This window comes from Podarcis bocagei (assembly GCF_964188305.1).
Source record: "Podarcis bocagei genome assembly, chromosome: 6".
Classification (NCBI taxonomy): Eukaryota; Metazoa; Chordata; class Lepidosauria; order Squamata; family Lacertidae; genus Podarcis; species Podarcis bocagei.
In genome coordinates, this window is record NC_138130.1 from 37,861,603 (window position 1) to 37,884,273 (window position 22,671).

At 40.0% G+C, this 22,671-nt stretch overlaps 1 protein-coding gene across 1 annotated transcript; it reads right to left on the reverse strand.

Moving 5' to 3' along the window:
• Positions 1 to 6,370: 6,370 nt before the first annotated feature.
• PNPLA4 (patatin like domain 4, phospholipase and triacylglycerol lipase) lies at positions 6,371 to 15,800 on the reverse strand (the record flags this gene model as incomplete). The annotated part of the gene is given in 7 exon segments (XM_081196928.1): positions 6,371 to 6,400; positions 6,403 to 6,573; positions 12,660 to 12,707; positions 12,709 to 12,796; positions 12,994 to 13,002; positions 13,004 to 13,080; positions 15,621 to 15,800. Coding segments are annotated over 7 exon segments (603 nt in total).
• Between the last annotated feature and the right edge of the window lie 6,871 nt (positions 15,801 to 22,671).

The window sequence follows — 22,671 nt, forward strand, 5'->3', positions numbered from 1 at the left end:
TTCAAATCCATCCTTGAACTTTAAATGGACCTCAACTCTCTAGTTGGTTCCTAGGTTGTGAATCATTTGTGCTTGGCTTCAGTTGACTGACAATAGCTTAAGTACATCTGGCATGAAGGAAAATTATTTGCCAGTTTTGCTTTATAGCTATATACTCACAAACTGAGGGAGGTTAATTTTGTTCTGCAAGACGCTCATTAATATTCCAAGTGTCTCATCCACAAATTTGACAAGACAAACATGGCTGGTCACCTACTATGCTACATGAAAGAGGCCTTCTGGAAGCTTGGGGAAGGAACCTTACTGTGAGTTCTGAAGCTTCTGACAACAGAAAATGGTGACAGAAAATATATTTTGCACTTCAAAGCAGGAAGGTTCAACCTGACAGGAGATAGTGAGGAGGCCTGAAACTTGGCCAGAAAGCTTTCAATTTGCCTGACACTTCTCCTCATAAGCGGTATATGTCATTTACCTCATTACTGTTTTTGCTTTTCTTTTTAAAGATTTTGTTTGCATGTGAGGCCAACATCTTGCTGAGTCAGACTCAGATATGTTTATGCAAAATGCATCTTCCTCCAGGACAAGAAATCATGCTGGCAACAAGTAACATTCTTCCTTGATTAATGACTGGAAGATGAAAGGTGACACACAGGGTTTTAAATGCTCATCAAAGAAAGGGATGTAAAATCAAATATTTATTCATCCTGCTTAATTATTATTTTTAAAGCAGAGCTTCCTTAAAAACCTATGAGCTTCCTGTGACTCAGAAACTGCACATGGTTTCCAAGATTGTTCTGGTCTCTGAACAAGCAAGTGGAAGGTAACTAGCCAGGAAATGCATTAGGAGATCATACATGAGAGATGGCCATCAAACCTCTGCTGAAAATCTCCATTAAGGAGAATCTACCACCTACTGAGGAAGTCCATTCCACTGTCAAACAGCTCTTACTGTCAGAAAGTTATTCCTGATGTTTAGTCAAAATCTCCTTTCTTTTAACTTGAATCCAATGGTTTGGGCCATGGCCTCCAGAGCAGGAGAAAGCAATTTGTTCCGTCCTCCATGTAACAGTCCTTTAGATATTTAGTTGTATTGGCTGCAATTGTGTAAGCCAATTTATTAGCAATCTCCACTGCTTCCTGCTGCCACTCATTGGTGTCTACCTCCTGGTAAGCTTTGTAGGGCACACCAGGGTAGGCAGGCAATCGCTGGAGGACACCAGACCCAGATCCTTTCAAACATGGCACTTAATTGTCTAAAACAGTAGCACCTATGGATCAGTCTCTCCAACTGCTTTGTTCATTTATAGGAATTTGAATGTCTTATAAAGAATAAGACAGTAAAATTGAAATGGGTCAGGTAGAGATGCTTTTTGAAAAAATTGGTTTTTTTAAATTCTTCATTTTTTGCAAGATTGCAGATTCAGAGTCAACAAAAATGTTCACACAATTTATCTTCCAATAAGGTTGCATGAACACATCCCCCGAATGGGCCTAAAAGCACATGATTCATGGAAAAAATAGATTGTGATTTGGCTGTTTATTCAGGGAATATGCTTTTCTATACATTTGATCCAGGCCTATTTGCACATTGAGGGGGGGGAATATCTATGCAATTTAATTTCCCAGTAAAAGTGTCAGGATTTCAGCAAAACCAGCTAGAGGAAACAAATTAAGAACATGTTTTTGTTTTCTATTTTTCCACCATAACTATATTCTCCCTACTCTGGCAAACAATAGACATTAGAGAGCCTGCAATTCGAGAGCAAGAAATTACTTGCCGTATTTTAGTTTAACTATCTGATTTATTGCCAAAATGATGCATAAATGCAACATTATGCTTTGTACAAAAGCTAAATTTGATGCTCCAATTGACTGCCAATCTTGAATGAGTTCAAAACGTTTCATCCAAGCTGCCACTAGATTTGCTTGTCGTCTCTTTGGATTTTGACCTGTCTCATCAAATAGAGCAAGACTGATCTCACACATGTCACTTACATTGTTGTTGTTGTTTAAATATTTTTTATTAAAGATTTCTTGGTTACAAATATGTGCAATCTCTCTTTTTCCAAGTTACATTTTCTACAGATCAATTTCATTTGTTGAGACATTAGTGTTACATTAGGAAGAAAAGGGGGAAACATGTGGAGCCACAATCTCATGGCTGGTGTGCATGTGTGAAAGACAGTGGTTTTAAATGTGCTTCCATCAGTTATTTAAACTGATTCACAGATGTTTTACAATCACATTTCAACTGATTTGTCACTGGGAACAAGGCATAGATGTTCTTCTGTAAATGCATCTGCAATTCTCCATCTTCTCTATAAGTTGTGTGCATTTTTACAAATTTTGTTTGCTCCTCATTCTTGTCACAAACAAACTGGAATTTCAAGAGTTCTTCCTGATATCTCAAAATACTTCAGTGAGAAAGAGGTGGCAGCATTGTTCTGATTATGAAATAAACAAGTCATCTATTTCACAAGTGGAGAAATACCCCCATCCACCTCTTAGCTCTTAGGAACCACAGCAAGCTGAGAAACAATATTCTTTTCATGAAGTAGTTAGGAAAATCCGTCCTCTTGTTTTCATTTCTAAAACTGTTGTTAAGTGGAGAAACATGGTTTCTTTGTGAAACGGACTGAAATTCTGTTCAGTTACTGAACAAAAAAATGGGGTTCATTACACTAAGAGGTTTCATTACATGAAAAGGTTTTTGCATGTCATGGGCAATTCCATTTATAGACAAGTTGTGAATGTCTTCTCCCTTACCAGCTAAAGAGGCGGTAAGCGTATGGAGCCAAAGAGATAAGAGAATATACAACCTTTGGAAGACAACTGAAGCCAGCCCTGTATAGGGAAGTTTTTAAATGTTTAATGTTTTATTATGTTTTCATATATGCTGGAAGCCACCCAAATTGGCTGGGGCATCCCAATCAGCTGGGCAGGGTCTAAATATGGTGATGGTGATGGGGATGGGGATGAGGATGAGGATGAGGATGATAGAATAGGACATCCCTATTTTCATCACAGAAATGTTGGAGGGTATGTTACTTTCAGGTAAACATGTACAAATTGCATGCACAAAGTTAATTAGCACCCTGCTTGTGAGCTCCTGAAAAGGGGCATCTGGTTGGTTATTGTGTGAAACTGGACAAAAACAGGCATTTGGTCTGATCCAGCAGGACTTTTCTTGTGATTACTTAAAATGCAGCTGCAATTCAAAGAGGTGGCTGAAAGCACTGGAATTTTTCAGCCTAGAAAAGAAGGGATTCAGGAAGCTTTGTAGTGAGCAGGTATTGTACCAAATGTATAAAATCACTGGTGGATTATTTTTTTAAAAAAAATAATAATCAGTTAATAGCCATCTGTTATTTACTCTTTCAAGTGAATTTGGTAATGCACACAAAAAGCCTGATGAGATCAGTTCTCAGCAGTGAGAGACTGCATGCAGTTTGACAGTGAATAATCAGGTGTGAGCATTTCCATGCAGTCCATCTTGAAACGAATGCCCTAGTCTTGGAAGACCATTGTTTTCGGACTGCAGTAATCACCTTTTCAGTAATAGAGGTCACTGAAGATGCATGACCTCAATGATCTTCCTACACTGCTATCTGCCTATTGAAGATCAGGTCAAAATCAAGGTCTTTACAGCCTTTTTAAAAAGGAGGCCAAGCTGCTTAAAAGGAATGTCTGGCACTGAAGTCATGACCTACCACATTAGGACTATTCTTTAGAAACTATGGAACTGCCAACTACATAACAGAAATCTGAAAGAACAAAGCAGCATGAGGCATTATTGACTGCTTATTCAACACAAGTTGTCATAGTTTTATACATCACCGCTGCCACACCTCAGAAAGTCCATTTCGTAAATTTGCCCTTTACATCAAATCAAATTCTCTTCGTTCCAATTTTCATTTCAGCCATTTTAAGAATGCAGGATACAGCACGGGTCGTTTCATTTCGAACATATATAGCACATATCTGGAAAAGGCAGAGGAAAAAGCGACAACCAAAGTGATAAGAGTTTGGGGCATTCCTGCCCCAAGAACGATGCAACTTCTTAATGCAGTGTCACTCCAGGTCAAGGTGGCATTCAGGCGAAACCTGCAGTCAGTTTTGCAGTTACTACAAAAAAAATGGTGTGTGGGGAGTGGGAAATCTACCATGGAAACAATTCACCATTTCCAACAATAACTTTAAATACCCCTCCCCCAAAAAACTTGCCTTGTGGGTTTTTTAGGGGGTGGGGGCTGAATGCTCTTACTACAGAAATTGCTCTAGCCTCTAGCTTAGTCTATCTCCTTTTCTCTTAATCATCAATGCACACTGTTTTACAATGTTTCATCAATCCTTCTATGGGTGCTTGCATCGGTATATTTTTGTGTGCATGTGCCCTTGCATGCATGGTTAAAACACTGCACCAAATCTGATGATAAGATTTTGTGTGGTGTTTTATCAGTACATGACAACTTGAGTAAAACACTACCCCAAAGAATTTTGAACAGGAAGAAAGAGGTGAAGCTTAAGCAAAAATAAAAATGCATGCATCAATTCTAGAATTAATTTTAGAAATTCTCCTGGTTAAACGAGCATTCAAGAGAAGCAGAGCAAACAACAGGGAGATGAAAGGAATGAAATATTCCTAAAGTAAGTCCCATTTCTATCATTCCCAAAATGCTAAATTGTGGGGGAAATTAACATACATATTTATAAAAGAAATTTCTCTCTCTCTCTCTCTCTCTCTCTCTCTCTCTCTCTCTCTCTCGTGTGTGTGTGTGTGTGTGTGTGTGTGAGAGAGAGAGAGAGAGAGAGAGAGAGAGAGAGAGAGAGAGAGGGAAGGAACAACCCTGGACCCAAACTACAATGTAAAGTGAAAAACAGTCCACAGCTCTTCTCATTGGCTGTACACATTATTCTCCTATGTGTGTACACAGAGCATCTTTGTATTGAGTTCTTTAAGTTCAAACCAGCTATTGGAAACAACTGAATGACTGATAGAGCACAATCTGGCTAGGTTTCCCCAGCCACTCTGGGCAGCTTCCAACAAAATATTAAAATACAGCAATGCATCAAACATTAAAAGCTTCCCTAAACAGGGCTGCTTTCAGATGTCTTCCACAAGTCTGGTAGTTGTTTTCTCTTTGACATCTGGTGGGAGGGCATTCCACAGGGCAGGTGCCACTACCAAGAAGGCCCTCTGTCTGGTCCCCTGCAACTTGGCTTCTCACAGCGAGGGAACCGCCAGAAGGCCCTCAGAGCTGGACCTCAGTGTCAGGGCTGAACGATGGGGGTTGAGAGGCTCCTTCAGGTATACTGGACCGAGGTTGTTTAGGGCTTTAAAGGTCAGCACCAACACTTTGAATTGTGCTTGGAAACTTATTCATAATCCATTAAATTATATAATCTGAGCAAAATCATTCCTTTTGTGCCCCAAAGATGTGATGGTCAGAAGCAATGAACACACTGAGACAGGTCCTGAGGACTACCTGGGTCACAAAATGGCAGCCTCACTCAACCAAGAAGGCTGATTGGCTCCCTCCCTGCTAACCACAGGAAGCCGGGTCTTCAGACATTATACCGGGAGAACAATTGCCACTTGAAACTTAAGCCCTGCATGACTCCTACTTCAATTTGGGCAAATTCCCTCCTTTGGGGGAACTTTGTCAGCAAATATAAATAAATTTAACTGCCACCTTTTTTTCTGCAAAGAATTATACGTGACAGAATGCAAGAATTAGTCATTTGAAGCACTGCACTACGCAAATCCAAATGTAGAAAGTTATGCAGTTTATTTGAAGAACAAGATGTACTAATAGCAAAATCCATATGCATAACAATTAAAAGATATGCAATTAAGCTGTTTTGTATCCCAGTGCCTCTTTATAATTAGAGTTCATGCTTCAGAGTACACAGGGAAAAAAACAATAAAAATGAAAATGATTAAGTCAATTAATGGGCACACAAACAGGATTACTTGCAAAGAACGTGAGTTTGCAACTCTGTGTAGAAAGGGTATATTTTCCAGCCACAAACTGAACATATATTTAAAATCTAATTAATGTCAGCAAATCATTTTTGAGCATTTCCATGGCAAGAAAAATAAAAATCCTTTGATTTTCTTTCTTTCTTACTGCCCTATTAAACAGATTCTCTTACTATGCAAGCACAATTCCATTGCATCCAAACCTGTTTACAAATTCCATCCAATACACCTATATATAAACACTTGTTTGACAGCGACAGATGCAATTCCTATGGCATTCATTTTAGATAAACAGAAATTGTGACAGCAATCCCTTCGGCTCTGTTGGAGTGTTTGTAGCTTTGCTCTGACAGCCATCAGACTTTGTTAATTTCCGACACACATAATCTATTCAAACCAATTTTCCTTTAGTAAAAAAACTGAATGGCATCATCATATCCTTCCTGGTATAGCGATACCATCTTCTCCTGGCTTGGTGGGAAAAGAGCCTGGTGGAGTCTTGCAAAGTTCTCTAAGGAAAAAGACAAATGAAGGATCGGGACCATTTCTTTTGTTTGGGCTAGTTTTCCTTTGAGGTAACATATCCTTAACTATAGTAAGTTTTCATGAAGGGTGCTATCCAACACTTACTGTTTTATTATCATTATAGGAGACGGGAAGACAGAAGTGACTAGAGGGAAGTGGGAGGCAGCAGCGGACCATATGCCCATCCATGAACATGGTCATAATAGTGTGTCCATTAGTGCTTCCAAGCTTCTATGGTTGGATGAGGGCAGTTGTAAATTCACAGCCCTTGGTCTTCTAATTTTAGGGTTGCTGGATTATTATTTTTTTAATGATAACCAACATCCGTAGTATACAATCCTTAAAGTTGAAACCACCCCGATCTTTCTGGATGGCCTGATTTTATTGCTATGCTGTTACTATGGTCACCCACTTTACTTTTAGAGGGAAATATGTGATAAAGCCCATTTGCCATGACTTGAGCTACTTGGAAGAAGGACCCAATCTCTCAGACAATTAGCCTTCTGAGAAGTTATCTTATTCCAATCTTCTAGCCCTGGGACTAAGAGGCTGTATACTTTCCAGTGAGGGAGATTCAGCTAACTCTCTCTCCTCCTGTTCTAAAATAAAAAAAATCCTTCCAGTAGCACCTTAAAGACCAACTAAGTTAGTTCTTGGTATGAGCTTGGTATGAGCTTTTGTGTGCATGCACACTTCTTCGTCTTTAAGGTGCTACTGGAAGGATTTTTTTTTATTTTGGCTATGGCAGACCAACACGGCTACCTATCTACTACTCCTCCTGTTCTGTCTTTTCTTGTTGTTCGCCTCCCGAGTCTGTCCAACTCCCGTCTTCCGAACTATGACCAGGTCAGTACTGCTCTCCTGCTCAAGTGGAGCCCCAGGATCCTGGTTCTGAGCAGGGAGAGAGAGGGGTTCCTACCACTCCTCATCAGAATAGTACTCCCCAGCCTGATCCCTGACAATGAGTGATCACCAAAGCAGAACAGTCTCATTTGCCTGCTCATGAATGAATTGATCAGTATCCGCCAGTGTCATGACTATAAACAAATCTGGACCTGGATTTCTAACCTTTGGGGGCCCATGGGAAGATTTGTGATGTTTAAGAGAATGCCATGAGAACCGCCCCCTCTGGTTGGTTCTTAGGCCCCTCTCCCTGGCCACTTCTTCCCCTTCAGTCCCACCCCCACCTTGCAACACACAATTTGCTTGACCATGGAATCTTGGTAAAAGCTGGGTCTGGTGGATTAAAATGGATCCTCTTAAATTTGCATGATTTTAGAAAGAGTTCTCCACCATAAAATCAAAGCTTACACTGGTACACAGTACAAGAAAATGCCACAGGTGTGCTTCTTGTCAGCACCAAAAAAAACCAAACACTGATCTTCATATATCATGATTTTTGCATAGGAGGACAACAAAACCACCAAGAATACAAATGTGGACACAGAAGTGAACTATAATCTGAGGACTGTATTCAGGAGGTCCTACGTAAAAATTCTGATTTATAAAGGTCCATGTCTCACATCCATGTTTTTACACTTTGGCACTGGTAGAAAGCACCAGTTCTACACTTTTTAGAGTAATGTCAATGGGGGCAGATGTGATCTGTGATTTGATGATGGATGAGCAGGTGAAATATGTGCAAAAAGATGCAATTTCAAAAACAAAAACAAAAAAGCCAACCCACACATTTTAATGGATTTAATCTCTCTCTCTCTCTCTCTCTCTCTCTCTCTCTCTCTCTCTCTCTCTCTCTTTCTCTCTCTCTCTCTCTCCTATCTATCTATCTATCTATCTATCTATCTCTATCTATCTATCTATCTATCATCTATCTATCTATCTATCTATCTATCTATCTATCTATCTATCTATCATCTATCTATCTATCTATCTATCATCTATCTATCTCTATCTATCTATCTATCTATCTATCTATCTATCTATCTATCTATCTATCTATCTATCATCTATCTATCTATCTATCTGGTATTCCATTCTTTCTCCTGACTGGTGGGGTCATTATTTCCTCTTCCTTCCTCCCCAAAGTCACACCATTTCCCTTCCTACAGCATCTCGGATTGCGTCTCCCCCCCCCCCCAACTCTCTGCTGTCAATTTAGCAGCTCAGGTCCCAGTCTGAGCCTTGAAAAGCACACTGAGTTGAAAGAGGAAGTAGGAAACATAATCAGTCTTCTGAGTGTCTCTTTCAGCTCTATGTACTTTTCAAATGGGGGATAAAAAAATCCTAACCATCCTTGCCACCTAATAACAAAAGGAACAGTGAGGTGGGCAGGGACTCAGAAGATTAGCAGCATCATAGGTACCATACTGGCAAACCTTCATTATAATATAACTAGACTCTTAGGTTTTTTAATTGTCGCTGTTATTTCTAATCAGAACAGTCTGTTCCTAATAAGACAAAGTCAGCCCTTAATCACTGGTGTTGTTTTGAGTGAGTGCAACGTCTTGGCTTCAAATTAACATCAAATTTGTAATGCCATGAACATACAGAGTGCAAATATAGCAATAATATTTCAAAGATGAAGACATTGTTTTCTGCTGAAACTCTTGATCTTTTTGGATCCAGCTCATGGCTTTAGGTACCCTTTGGGATTATTTCACTTCAGTTCTGTGTATATAGACAGTTCAGAACACCACACACCAAGCCTTGCATCTTCCTTGTGCCATCATGTGAGTGACTGAAGGGGCTTCCAGATGGAAGTTCATGGTAGAATCAGTACTGCCTCACATATGCAAGTTTTTTTGTATACAAATCTAATAAATAAAACAATAATAACAAGGTAGAACTGGTACTGCCTCTTGTTTTTTGCAGTGACAACACCACCACAACATCAAAATGCCAGCATAAACATTAAAAAAAAATCCAGATTTCCCTTGTTGCAGAAAATTCAGTAAGTAAAAATAACCTGTTATAAAATCTGAGGTCAGTGTTGGGGTGGAAGCTCATTAGCACATTGTCTTCATATAATGATATTTTCAGTGGGTGGTGTTTTATACTACACTCCTACTTCCCCCCAAACTCCCTGCAGCCATTTTGTTTCTTGCAGCCCAAACAATACAAACATGTCTATTTCCGCCAATGGCAACTTGCTAAGGCACGTTCTAATTTCAGCAATCCAGTTAGGCAGAGCTGTGCTCTTAAGAGCTTCACATAGTAGAAGTGAGGGATTACCTAAGACACCAATCAAAATACATGCATGGGGCTCAAAAAGTATTTTGATACAGAGGTCTTGTGAAGACCTCTCCATCCCTCTAGTGCAAGCCTTAATCAGATAGGTAGATATCACTCTTGCACAATATCTCAGCATTTTTAAAAAATGTGAAAGGAAAAAAATGGGAATAATTGAAATGAATATTCCATACTGCCCATCTCCCCCACCTGAAAAAGCATGGCATGATAACTGAGAATGATAAGATTCATTATTGCACATTTCCAGGATCTTCTAAAGAAGTGTGCCTCTCCAGGCAGAGGAATACTTGCACACATGCCAAGAACAAAACAAAAAAGCAGAGGGGCAGGGCCAGATTGATTGAAGTGGGAAACAAAAACCATCCAGATACATTCTATCAACCTCTGTCTCATTATTCTACTTGTGCTTGTCTTCTGTTGATCTATCATCCAAGTGCATGCCATGCAGTCAACTGTTTATTTGAAATTACATGAATCTAGGATCTGCTGTCACTAAACTTCAAAATTTCCCTTTGGAGATGCTAATCAGATATAACATTTTGCTGCACTTCCAAATGAACCTTTTTGTGTGTGAAGAACACCTTGCTTCTTTACCCCACTTTCCCTTCTCCATCCTCTCAACGCCATTCTTAAGGTGCCCCTGAAAGTGTTTATTACCTATTGAGTGCTGCAAGCTGTGTGAATGATTCACTGGAAGCCATCAGAGCGTAACAAGAGCTTTTATGATTTGGTTGCCAACAGTGCCAATAAAGCATAATGAGTTTAGCAAGATAACTGACTTCCTAGGCGGCCAAAAATTAGAACTGACAGACAGGTCCAAATCAGAGGTCAGAGCCCAGAGATGGTGGTCGTATTTATATTTATTTTATTGTTATTTTGACTTTAAAGTTCAATAGATACCCTTAAGTGGAGCAGTATATAAGCAAGACAAGCAACAGTCTATCCCACACACATCACCGTAAGCTAAGCTGAATGGCAGAATCTCCTACATCAGGATTGCTTAACAACTCCCCAATGCCTCTTCTCTTTGTTTACAATCTGTGGCTTCTTGACATCCATGTGATCAAGGACAAAACTTCCAGAGCAGAATGAGAAAGGAGTCCTCCTGCAGGTTTAAAGATCCAAAGCTGCAGGAGGAGAAGTCTTCAGGAAGGGATGGTGAGCATTAATGGGCCAGCAGGGATCCAGCTGAAGCTAGACAGGGTGACCCCCTAAGAAGGGAAAAGCAGCCTTGGGTGTTTCAGAACTCTCTACCTGTGGCTGCAACAGTAGCAGGGATAGCTTAGCTCTCCATTTAAGATGCTCTCTCATCCCCCCCCCCAGAAATAACATTTACTCTGCTTTCTCTTGCTGCACCAGACCCTCAAACGCACTCCTTAATAATTCATAGGCTATTGGATTTTGAGACATTATTTCTCGTAATCCACACACATATATTACAAGCAGGAGCGATATTGTGAAATAGGGTGTAGTTAAAATCCACTTAAAAGAGGCACATGAAGCATGAAGACTAAGCTTAATGGAATATACACCTGCAAGTAAATTCAGGTATCTAAATCTATGTAACTATGCTGCGCTCATTCATTTTAGAGGGCCCGGTGTTGCTTCATCAACCACACAAAGTATAAGCGGATGGGTAAATGAATAAAGGTCTGTCTTTCTCATCCTCTAAACCATCATTCAGCAGAGCACTCCAGCCTTGCAGAGGACCATTGCGACAAAATCCCACTTTAAAAATACCATTCGTATCTGAAGATTAGCAGGCCAGGTTAGCTACAGGGGTGTCAAGAGTTATGCTGTGGCTAAAGGGGCATCTCTTCTGATTAAGTAGTCTATATATTTTTCATAACTAAATCGGGAAGAAGAACATACCTTCCAACAATTCTAGATTCAGGTAGGTAGCTATGTTGGTCTGACGCATATAAGGGTCTGGTGACCTCTGTTTCAATGTATCTGAAGAAGTGTGCATGCACACGAAAGCTTATACCAAGAACAAACTTAGTTGGTCTCTAAGGTGCTACTGGACAATTTTTTTAATACCCTCCAACATTTGTCAAATGAAAATAGGAACATCCTATTCCATTCCCTTCAGCATTTCTTCGGCAAAAATAGGGACATCCAGGGCCTTTTTTCAGTGGGAAATCACCAGAACTCAGTTCTGGCATCTCTCAGGTAGGTATCATTGCTATTCTAAGAGAAAGAGGGTGATGTTCATGGTGAGTTCCGGCATCTCTTTTTCTATAAAAATAGCAGTGAGGACATCCTATTCCATGCCCTCCAACATTTCTTTGATGAAAATAGGAAGTCCTACAAGCTGGATGAGCATTGTGATACATATACCGTATTTTTTGCTCTATAAGACTCACTTTTTCCCCTCCTAAAAAGTAAGGGGAAATGTGTGTGCGTCCTATGGAGTGAATGCAGGCTGCACAGCTATCCTAGAAGCCAGAACAGCAAGAGGGATCCCTGCTTTCGCTGTGCAGCGATCCCTCTTGTTGTTCTGGCTTCTGAGATTCAGAATATTTATTTTCTTGTTTTCCTCCTCCAAAAACTAGGTGTGTCTTATGGTCTGGTGCGTCTTATAGAGCGAAACATATGGTAGATGTCTCTTGCTTTCTTGGAATGATTATCAAGCCCTGTCTTGGCCTTTTGTTAGCATTTTGTTCTGACATAAGAACCAGTTCTTTTACGCACTTACAAAATCACAGGGGGAATCATTATTTTTAAAGGAAATAAAATAGGGCCAATTGTGAGCATGGCAGAAGCATTAGATCACGCAGTTCTTACTTTAAACAGGTCAGCAGTCCTTCTTGAAGCAACATAGTTACTCAACTGAACTGAATGACGAGTTCTCAGGACACAGTTAATAAAAAACCAAACACATAGACCCTGGAGACAGTCGTTCATTTCCATTTATAGACGTGATCTGCAGCTCTCCTACCTTAACAAGATCCTCCCTGGAGGCAAAATTTGAAAGCAAATGATTTTTTTCCATTTTTAGCACTAGTGACTGATACAAAGAGCCGATTTTCTGCTATCTCATGAGCATTAGGAGGAAGAATTGAATCAATGCAGCCCCTACAGAAAAATAGAATGATAAACATTAGTCAGCCTTAATAATTAAACACCATCTAAATAATTTAGGAAGGATGGAAAGCGCTGGTTCTCCACAGTTATTACAAGACGCCATCCACACAGAATCCTCTCAGCAGCATTTCTCTGGGGCTTTACATGAAACCAAATTTAAGAGGACATTTGTAAAAAGAAATACCCACCTAAGTTTTGTCATAGCTTGGTGTTAGTGGTCCAAAGTATAGTTTTCTAGGATCTTCTGCAAATTCATAGGTATTTTTGGTACACTCCTGAAAAAGACCCCTCCCCCATAAAAAATATAGTTATGTACAATGCTATTTTTCTATTCATTTCTTACAAACCCTACAAAACATATCTCTGAAATAAAAACATTTGTACCATAATAAGCATAATAAGCTAGTTGAGTGGGAAAGATTAGGCAGTTTTTGTATTTGTTTTTATTACCATTGAATCCACATTTCTTAGGACTCTCATGATCAAATTAATCTGAAAACACACACAATTTCATTTCTGCTTACCTACAAATCACTACCTTTGTTTTAATAAAATGTTTAGTGACACCTGAAATTCTAGTCAGCCAAAAGACCATGTACTGAATGGGAAACTCTTATCGGATCCTTCACAAGCAAAGAACATCGTTGAATAGACTGAAAGAATCATGCAGATTTAAATCACAGAAAGCTGTGGGTGACAATTTTCAGTTATTTTTAATGCCACAGACTAGGAGTTGTAATTTACTAAGATGAATGCTCATTAAAATGCAAAAACAGCTTAAACAGCTGCAGGTAGCATATGGGCAATACCCACGGCAGTGGAAATTTAAGAGAAAATTAGTTAAACAGCAGTGATTTCCCACCACTTGCAAAAGCCTTTGAAAGGGTGTGACCAAGGGTACTGGCAATGGCCTGGGGAAAATATGATACAGAGAACCAAGGGTGGTAGTGTGTTTTTCAGATCACATGGCAGGTTCAACAGATGACTCCTGATCAGATATAAACTGCTGTTGGGCTTCAGCGAGAACCAGCAGCAGTAGCACTGAGATAACTGAAAGAGGAAGAACAGAAACTTTGTTGTACTGCGATTTAAAGAAAATGGCATTTGCCTTGAACTGCGGAGTCACAAACATTGTTAGCACGTACTACAAGCAGCACGTTCCACAGAGTCACTGAATTGCTGTGTTGTTAAAAAATACACTTCTAATTATAGATGCTGTGTTTAGCAGTTCTGATTTCTGAAGCAGATACTGAAGTTCCACTAGTGCAGATAATTATCATGAACCCACTTCGTGTCAGATTCATTCAGATTTATATTCTGTTCCAGGGGCTGGTGGATTGTTAGGGTAGATTTACACTGAGTAGTCGTATTATCAGGATGTGAATCGAAATGTTCCTTCAGATGTGCGTCCCATTGAGCTTATCAGGGAGAGTCCATGTTGGCATGCCTAAACGCAATTTCCCGCAGTTCTTTAAGGGAAAGATATACACAAGGGGCAGCTTGTTAAGCAGCTTTGCTATGGAGCATTTGAGCGAGGAGGAAAATGTCCGCCCTTTACTACAAGCATTGTGTGGTGGTCAATGGAACACCACAATGTGCAAGCGAGCAGTTGGATGACTGGATAGCTATGATCACTGGCATCATCCATACAGTTGCAGGTTGATTGCTCTCCATCATCTCCATCAGTTTGCAGAACCAGCTGGTGGCTCACACTAGAGAAGGAGTGGGACAGCTTAGGTTCTAAAGATGTGGTTGGACTACATCTCCCATCAGACCCAAGAGGAGCCACAATCCAACAATATTGGATGGGCGGCAGGCTCTCCATCCCTGCTGGCTTCCAAGTACAGTGGTACCTCGGGTTACAGGCGCTTCAGGTTACAGACACTTCAGGTTACAGACTCCGCTAACCCAAATAAAGGACCTCGGGTTAAGAACTTTGCTTCAGGATGAGAACAGAAATCGTGTGGCGGTGGCACTGCTGCTGCAGCGGGAGGCCCCATTAGCTAAAGTGGTGCTTCAGGGTAAGAGCAGTTTCGGGTTAAGAACGGACCTCCAGAACGAATTAAGTTCTTAACCCGAGGTACCACTGTATATGCAAGGTTGTGGGGCAGAAAATGAGAAGAATCTTCAGAAACAAAGTGAGAGGTTTTACACATTCCTGCTTCTAATCTTCCTGGCTTCTATGAGTACCTTCACACCACTGTGAAGATCTGTGATCCGCCATGAGATCTTTTGATGATGATGATTTTATATATATATATATATATATATATATATATATATATATATTCATCATCATCAAAAGATATATGTCATAGATGGCTTTGCTTTCTTAGTTATCTCTAGCTACCAATTAGGAAAACTGAAAACGACAAATCATTAATTACCAGGAATAAGCAATTACAATTACTAATTACTAATAATGTTTTCATTATTTTTACAAACAGATTGCGCCTACATTGCCCATTGTCACAAATACTTACTTCTGCATACATACTACAAAGTAACCAAGTAAGAATTAGAAAAGTAATTGTACAGGTCAAAAAAAAAAATGATTCACTGTCGCTGCCCATTTCCCCACATATAATCTTGCAACACACAATATAGGCAAAAGGGTGACAGTAAAAGATAAGAGTATGTTTCATAAATCTATCACTGCTCCAAAATGTTTAATTTGGAATATGCTAGGAAAAGCATGTAGCTGCACTGTAGGTGTGCAAGATACTGGTCATATTATTATGATTTCAGTTGATAGCATCCCAAATGAGTTGATTTAAGCTATCTTTTAAAGATTTGCAGGTTCTTTTTCAATTACCTCTATATTTTCGGGCACAGTTAAAAGAACAGTGGCAGTCACAGATCCTGAAGAAGCTCCTGCAAAGGCCTTCACAACCTCCAGTAATTTCTTGCCATGTTTGGAAAGAGCATATGCTGCCCCCAAGTGGTATATCTCTAGAAACCCACAAGCTGCAAAGAACAAGCTGAGGTGATTCATTTCTGCTCTGGAAAGAAAGTTTAGAAAGGATTGTGAAAGATTTTTCACACCCCCCCCAAAAAAAAAAAGAATTTTCCACTCCGATGTGTGACATAAGGCTTAGACTCATCAGGACATTTTTCATCTTTAAAAGATACAATTAAGTTCAGCTTCCAAAAATAATTGGAAACTTGCATTAATACCTTTGAGGCTCTTGTCAGAGGTGCTTTGAAATACAATTTAACAAAGTGTTACATTTTTTTCTACTTCTCTAACTGTAACTTTATTTTCTATCTTTAAAATTCACTCTGACAATTTACTTTCATATTCTACTGTAAGACTAAACCAGTTCTTACTCATACCTCCAACCACTTAGCTGCTTATTCAAGCAGGTGTCTTAAACCAAAAAAATTTGTAAATACTTGCAGACATTACCCAAAATATTTTGGAACGATTGGTGCTGGCTAAAATGCTTACAATCCCTAGCTACTCCAGTAATTCAGCTGGTCATTCAATTCCTTTTAAGCATTTATATTGAACAACTAAAGTTGCAATCGCATATAAAATTTTCTGGGAGTAAGCCCCACTGAATGCAATGGGACTTACTTCCAAGTAAAGATACATATTAGGGGGCTGAATGTCACATCTATAGAGAGATGTAGCTTCTCACCCATGGCACAATTTTCATGATGTTTCTTTGAATTAAAAAATGCTACAATCAGCATCTTGTACAAAATTATAATGAACTTTTTCTTATTTAGATTAACTGGAAGACACAAAAGTTCTCGTCTCTGTCAGTATGACAACAAAATGATAATATGGTAACATAAGGGTTTCTAACAACTTCCATCTAGAAAGACAGGAATCTTCATCTAATAAAGAAATCAAACATGCTGAGTTGGTTGGAAGAATCAATTAAAACTGATCCCACTTGCTACTAAATATTGCATAACTGGCAGTGCAGTGAGACACTAAGCATGTTTACTCAGAAGCAAGTCCTAGTGAGCTTAGTGAGACTTATCTGAAGACAATGAGGTTCACTTCTATCTTTATGTATTGATCTTTGCAAGGCAGCTTAGGGTTTCTGCATTTTAGATCCCACCTACATCAGCCTTCCCCAATATGGTGCCCTCCATATGCAATGGACGAGATGGTTGGACAGTGTTCTCAAAGCTACAAACATGAGCCTGACCAAACTGCAGGAGGCAGTAGAAGACAGGAGTGCCTGGCGTGCTCTGGTCCATGGGGTCACGAAGAGTCAGACACGACTAAACGACTAAACAACAACAACATATGCAGTGGCCATTAGCTCTGGGGTTGATGAGAATTTTATCTTTATGGTTCCAGATTGAGAAGGCTGATCTAGATTTGAGGCTTGATTCACATTTTCATTGCAGCATGGAACATCTAATCTTTTCAGCTGTGTCAATAGTGAAATGCCCTTGTGTGCAGGTACTGGCTGTTCATTCATAAGAATGAAAAGCAGCCAACATATAGTCAACATTAGTTGGATCACAGCAAATAAAATGAAGTCACAGGCTGGAAGTAGACTTTGGGCAGCCACCAGAATTACCTCTCTCTTCCTACTGATAGTGATTACCAATACAAACCGCATGATGTTACGCTGTCATATTTCAATTCCCACCCAGCAAGATGGGACCGCAAATTGTGTGGAGTGGCAGCAAATTGTGTGGAGTGGCAGTGGGAAAACTCATTTGTGCGATGACAAAGCATCATGCATTTCACATCAGAAAATAATAGGATAAGAGGAGGAGTCACAGAATGGCCTTCATTAAGGCACAAGATCCGCTACCTTAGCTTAGAACAAAAATTGAATGGCTGGCCAGAAAGAGCTAGAAATGGAGTATTTTGTGGGGGCGGGGTCAGATAAACTCAAAATAACAGACAGTTCAAAAACAACACATTCATCAAAAAAATGTGAAAATTTCCTGAAATGTCTGAGCAAAAGTATTGTAGGTCTCCATAAAGTCATTGCATATTCCAGAATTAGGAATATGCAGTATTAGGTTGTTGGAGCATCTATATTTGCTTGCAGTACTACAGGCGTTTCTGTGTGCTGCGCTGGTGCCGGCTCGCCAGAGCAGCGATGTCACGCTGGCCACGTGACCCGGAAGTGTCTCCGGACAGCGCTGGCCCCCGGCCTCTTAAGTGAGATGGGCGCGCAACCCCAGAGTTGGTCACGACTGGCCCGTACGGGCAGGGGTACCTTTACTTTACCTTTTACTACAGTGGTACCTCGGGTTAAGTACTTTATTCGTTCCGGAGGTCCGTACTTAACCTGAAACTGTTCTTAACCTGAAGCGCCACTTTAGCTAATGGGGCCTCCTGCTGCTGCCGCGCTGCTGCCGCACAATTTCTGTTCTCATCCTGAAGCAAAGTTCTTAACCTGAAGCAATATTTCTGGGTTCACGGAGTCTGTAACCTGAAGCGTATGTAACCTGAAGCGTATGTAACCCGAGGTACCACTGTATTTCTATTACTATTGCTATTAATTAATTAATTAAATTTGTATACTGCCCTATTCCCATAGATATTTCTCAACATAAACTTACAATATAAAAAAATTGCTGCAGGTGTACTTTTTCATTAGATTAAAAAGTTGGATGAAAAGGTTGGCATTCCCTATTCTAATTCATGTGAGTTCAAATTACCAGCAAAGAAACTTGGATTAAGGCAAAAAATGTAAACTGTGATGGGAGAGGGGAGGAAGGGGGAGAGGAAGGCAGCGTTTGGTTTACGCTTCTCTCTAAGTCTCCAGATACCATTAGCTCAGAGAATATAGCAGTCTACAAAAGATATGTAAATCTAATTAAGTATATCTTTATATTTCCTGTAGTGAAAGCTGCTGCTTGTATTACCAAAATCCACTAGAATAATAAGCTTTAAAAATATATATAATTTTCCCGATGTAATCCACTTACCGCTCTGTCTTCTGCACATTTTTTTCTCCAATCCAAAAGTAATATAAAACAAATGCAGAAATTAATCATTTTGGGCTGCATTGTGTTTTCAAGATTAATTGTCTGGAATTACACTAACAACATTAGGCAAGCGTGGGTGCTCAACCACATCATGACTCTCCAAGTCTCACCAGCATAAATAAAGTCAAAGGCAATGGTGATGAATGTAGGAATCCCTGGCAAATGGCCGTCCAACTTCTGTTTAAAAACTTCCAATGAAGGAGACTTCACCACCTTCCAAGGTAGTCCAGCTCTTACCATCTTACCATCCTGATGTTTATTTGGAATCTCCTTTCTTGTAATTTGAATCCATTGGTTCGGGTCCTACCCTCTGGAGCAGCAGAAAACAAGCTTGCTCTCTCTTCTGTGTGGCCGCCCTTCAGATATTTGAAGATGGCTTTCAGTCGTGTCTTCTCCAGTATAAACATCCCTAACTCCCTCAACCATTCCTCATAAGGCTTGGTTTCCAGACTGTTTATCATCTTGGTCACCATCCTCGGCATACGTTCCAGCTTGTCAACATTCTTCTTAAACTGTGATGTGCAGAACTAGACACAGTACTCCAGGTTGGGGAATCACAAGACCATTTATTTATTTATTTATTTATTTATTTATTTATTTATTTATTTACTACATCTTGTAGCCTACCTTTCTTCCAACCTGGAATCCTGTGGGGGTTACCTATGTGGTTTGCAGGCAGTCTTTCATCCAGGCATTGACCAGACTAGACCTGTTTAACTTCAGCAATGCTTGGGCCTAAGACCCCAAAGCTGATGTCCAGGCCCAAGAGAGGCAAGCTTTGCCAGCATCTCTGTTAAAAGGGTACAGATGGGGCTAAGGCATTTAAAGGGGGGGAGCCCAAAGAGTCCGAACCTACAGACTTTATCCTGACATGATCCATTACATTCTATATGATATCAGGATCTGAGGGTATGTGAAGGTTGTTGGAATCTCCACTCGGCCAAGCTGATAAAGCTCATCTTCCGGCCGAGTCCTTCAGAATCGCCCTCCGACGAATAATTAGAGACCTGAGCCTCTGATAAGGCCTCGGGCATGTTCCCCCATTCAGCAGAGTTTCAAAGCAGCAGAAGTGATGAGATTTATGGCTACATCACTATGCTTTATTTCTTACTACCCAGAGAGCAAAGAAATATCCATCCTCTATGAAAGCAGAGAGCAACTGAGCAACAAAGGAACAGGAAACCCACTAACGTCACATCCGTCTCCCTTCTCCCATGAGACTTCCAACAGCCTGGACTGCCTCTGGAATGTAAACAGAGTCCTGTGACTCTAAGCAGCTGCTCAGTGGCAAACAGAAACTAACAAAGCTAACACCTAGTTGAAGCTAAGGGTCCGGGTCTGGTCATTGTCTGCATGGCTGACAACCATCGAAAGCACCTTCAGGTACTCTGCCTTGGGTTCCATTACAGAAAGAAGGCAGCGTATAAATGTTAATCAAGCAATCAAAAAATAAAATGTGCCCCAAATTCACAGGAAACACTTCATCTTGAAGTAATGAGCAAGCATACCCTTCCAAAAAATTTGCAACATTGTAAATAAGCACAGGTGTTGATTTTTTTTGAAAAAAGGAATGCTGATATCGCTTATCATTTTTGTAAAAGAACCCAAGAAAGATCAGCTTCCAAAAGGAAACGAACCATTACTCTCTTCCATGTAAACACAGTTGAGATCAGGGAGCAGAAAATACCACTGCTTGTTTCCACCATTTTCCTAGCTTAATTAAGATGAAATATTTATATGACATTAATTAGTTACAATTACTTGGAAGCATGCTCTTTTCTAAACAGAGTTGTACAATAAAGCACTATGGAAATCTAGAATTAAACCCAGCCAAGTAGTCAGTCCCCATGCAAAAAAGTGTCTGTTGCTGGGCTGTACCATTTCTTCAGAAAATGTGGTGAATTGGAAGATGCAAACATTCATTTCCTCCACCTGCAGTTTGAAATGATAGAGTCCATCACCTCCTGCCCACCCCACCCCCACCCCTCACGTTTAACAGCAGTATATTCAGTCAGGGCGAAAAGCAACACTTATGAAATTATAATTTATAAGTTAATAGGCATGATTCTTGAGACAGACTGCAGACTAAATTAACCATGTAACAAGCAAGTAAAGCAACATGTAAGAGAGAGGTAATGGAATAATATGAATATTTTATGTGGACAGAAGGGGGGGACGAAAAAGAAGACAAAAAAAAAGGAATTGGAAATGCCTATTTTAAAACAAAAAAAAGAAAGACTGCAGAAATATCACAGGGAACAAATTAAAACTTCATGTGCTCTGCATGCGAACTGCAGCCTATTAAGCTATGAAGATAAAAGGAATTGTCAACGGACAAACTGAGTAAATCGGACCATAGTTAGAAAAAGACCAAGAAAAATATCCAAAGGCTAACCTGTCAATAAGGTTCAGTTTGTACATTATATTTTTAGCTGTACAGTCCTGCCTCGGGGTGGATAAACACACATCTGAAGCCACTGCTGTCCTGACTGAGAGTGCAGATTCTTCTGCCTGCTTTTACAGGACAACACAAACCTATTCTGGTTCTCTCACGATACAGCTGAGGGAAATGCCATGGTGGGGACATAGAGCTGTGCCCAACAGTCATCCCATTAGCGCAATAATTTTTGCCTGTAGGAGGCTCCCTTGCCCTCTCCTCTCCCTCTCCTCATGCACCTCCCTGTTCTCCTCAAAAGAATCTGTTCTGGGGCTCCCTCAACCCTCTGGAGCAATTCAGGGGGAGAATGGGGGAGGACATGGAAAGAGATGAAGCCCAGTTCTGCAGGCAAAAGTCCCTATAACAACAAGGTAGCTTTGCTGCATACAACCATGTCCCTACAATAGTCTTTCTCTCCACTGCAAAGTGAAATATTGAGAATACTTTTGTGGTGTCCTGGAAAAGAGGAACCAAGAGCAGCAACCTTAATCAGGATTGTAGTGGCTTCAGAGTTTCAGTTCATTTTCATTTCGCTTTTAATTAGTATACCACCTTTCTATAATAAAAGAATCGTAGAACTGTAGAATTGAAAATGCTATACCGAAGACAATTTGTGTATAGGTGAAGAAACAACAGAATATACAAGAAAGGTAAATCATCTTACAACAATCCAATCCAGTACAGATAAGTGATAATAATAAAATACAACTTAAATAAACTACTTATATCAAATAAAATAATATTCAATAGTCCATTAGAATATAATAGCACACAATTAAATTAACTCTCAAAATAACAGCAAATAATAATTTAACAGAAATTCACTTTCAACCATTTCAATAAATCATTACTAAATTATAATCAATAAAAATACAGTGGAACCTCGGGTTACAGACACTTCAGGTTACAGACTCCGCTAACCCAGAAAAGGTACCTCGGGTTAAGAACTTTGCTTCAGGATGAGAACAGAAATCGCACAGCAGCGGCAGGGTGCCAGCGGGAGGCCCCATTAGCTAAAGTGGTACCTCAGGTTAAGAACAGTTTCAGGTTAAGAACGGACCTCCAGAACAAATTAAGTTCTTAACCCAAGGTACCACTGTAACAGCAAATTTACAATGTACGAAATACAATACATGTGTGCTTATTCATTCCAAAGAAGGACCATACATCTAAAAATGTACATAAGGGTTCTGTACCCTCCTTGAGTGTTTGTGCCTAGTTTGAATGTGTCCTCAGACTCTGGCATGTGACCTCCTAGAATGGAATGTAGCCCTCAAGCTGAAAACATTTATCCACTCTTGTTTTCTTGCTAAAGGGATGAGCCGTAGCAAGCCTAAGACTTGTATATGGATACTGCAGTTGCATGTAATGGTAAAACCATGGTTTAGCATTACAGGACCAATCCGCAGCAAACCAAAGGCAGCCATACTGTCTTCTACTCTAGCAGAGCTTG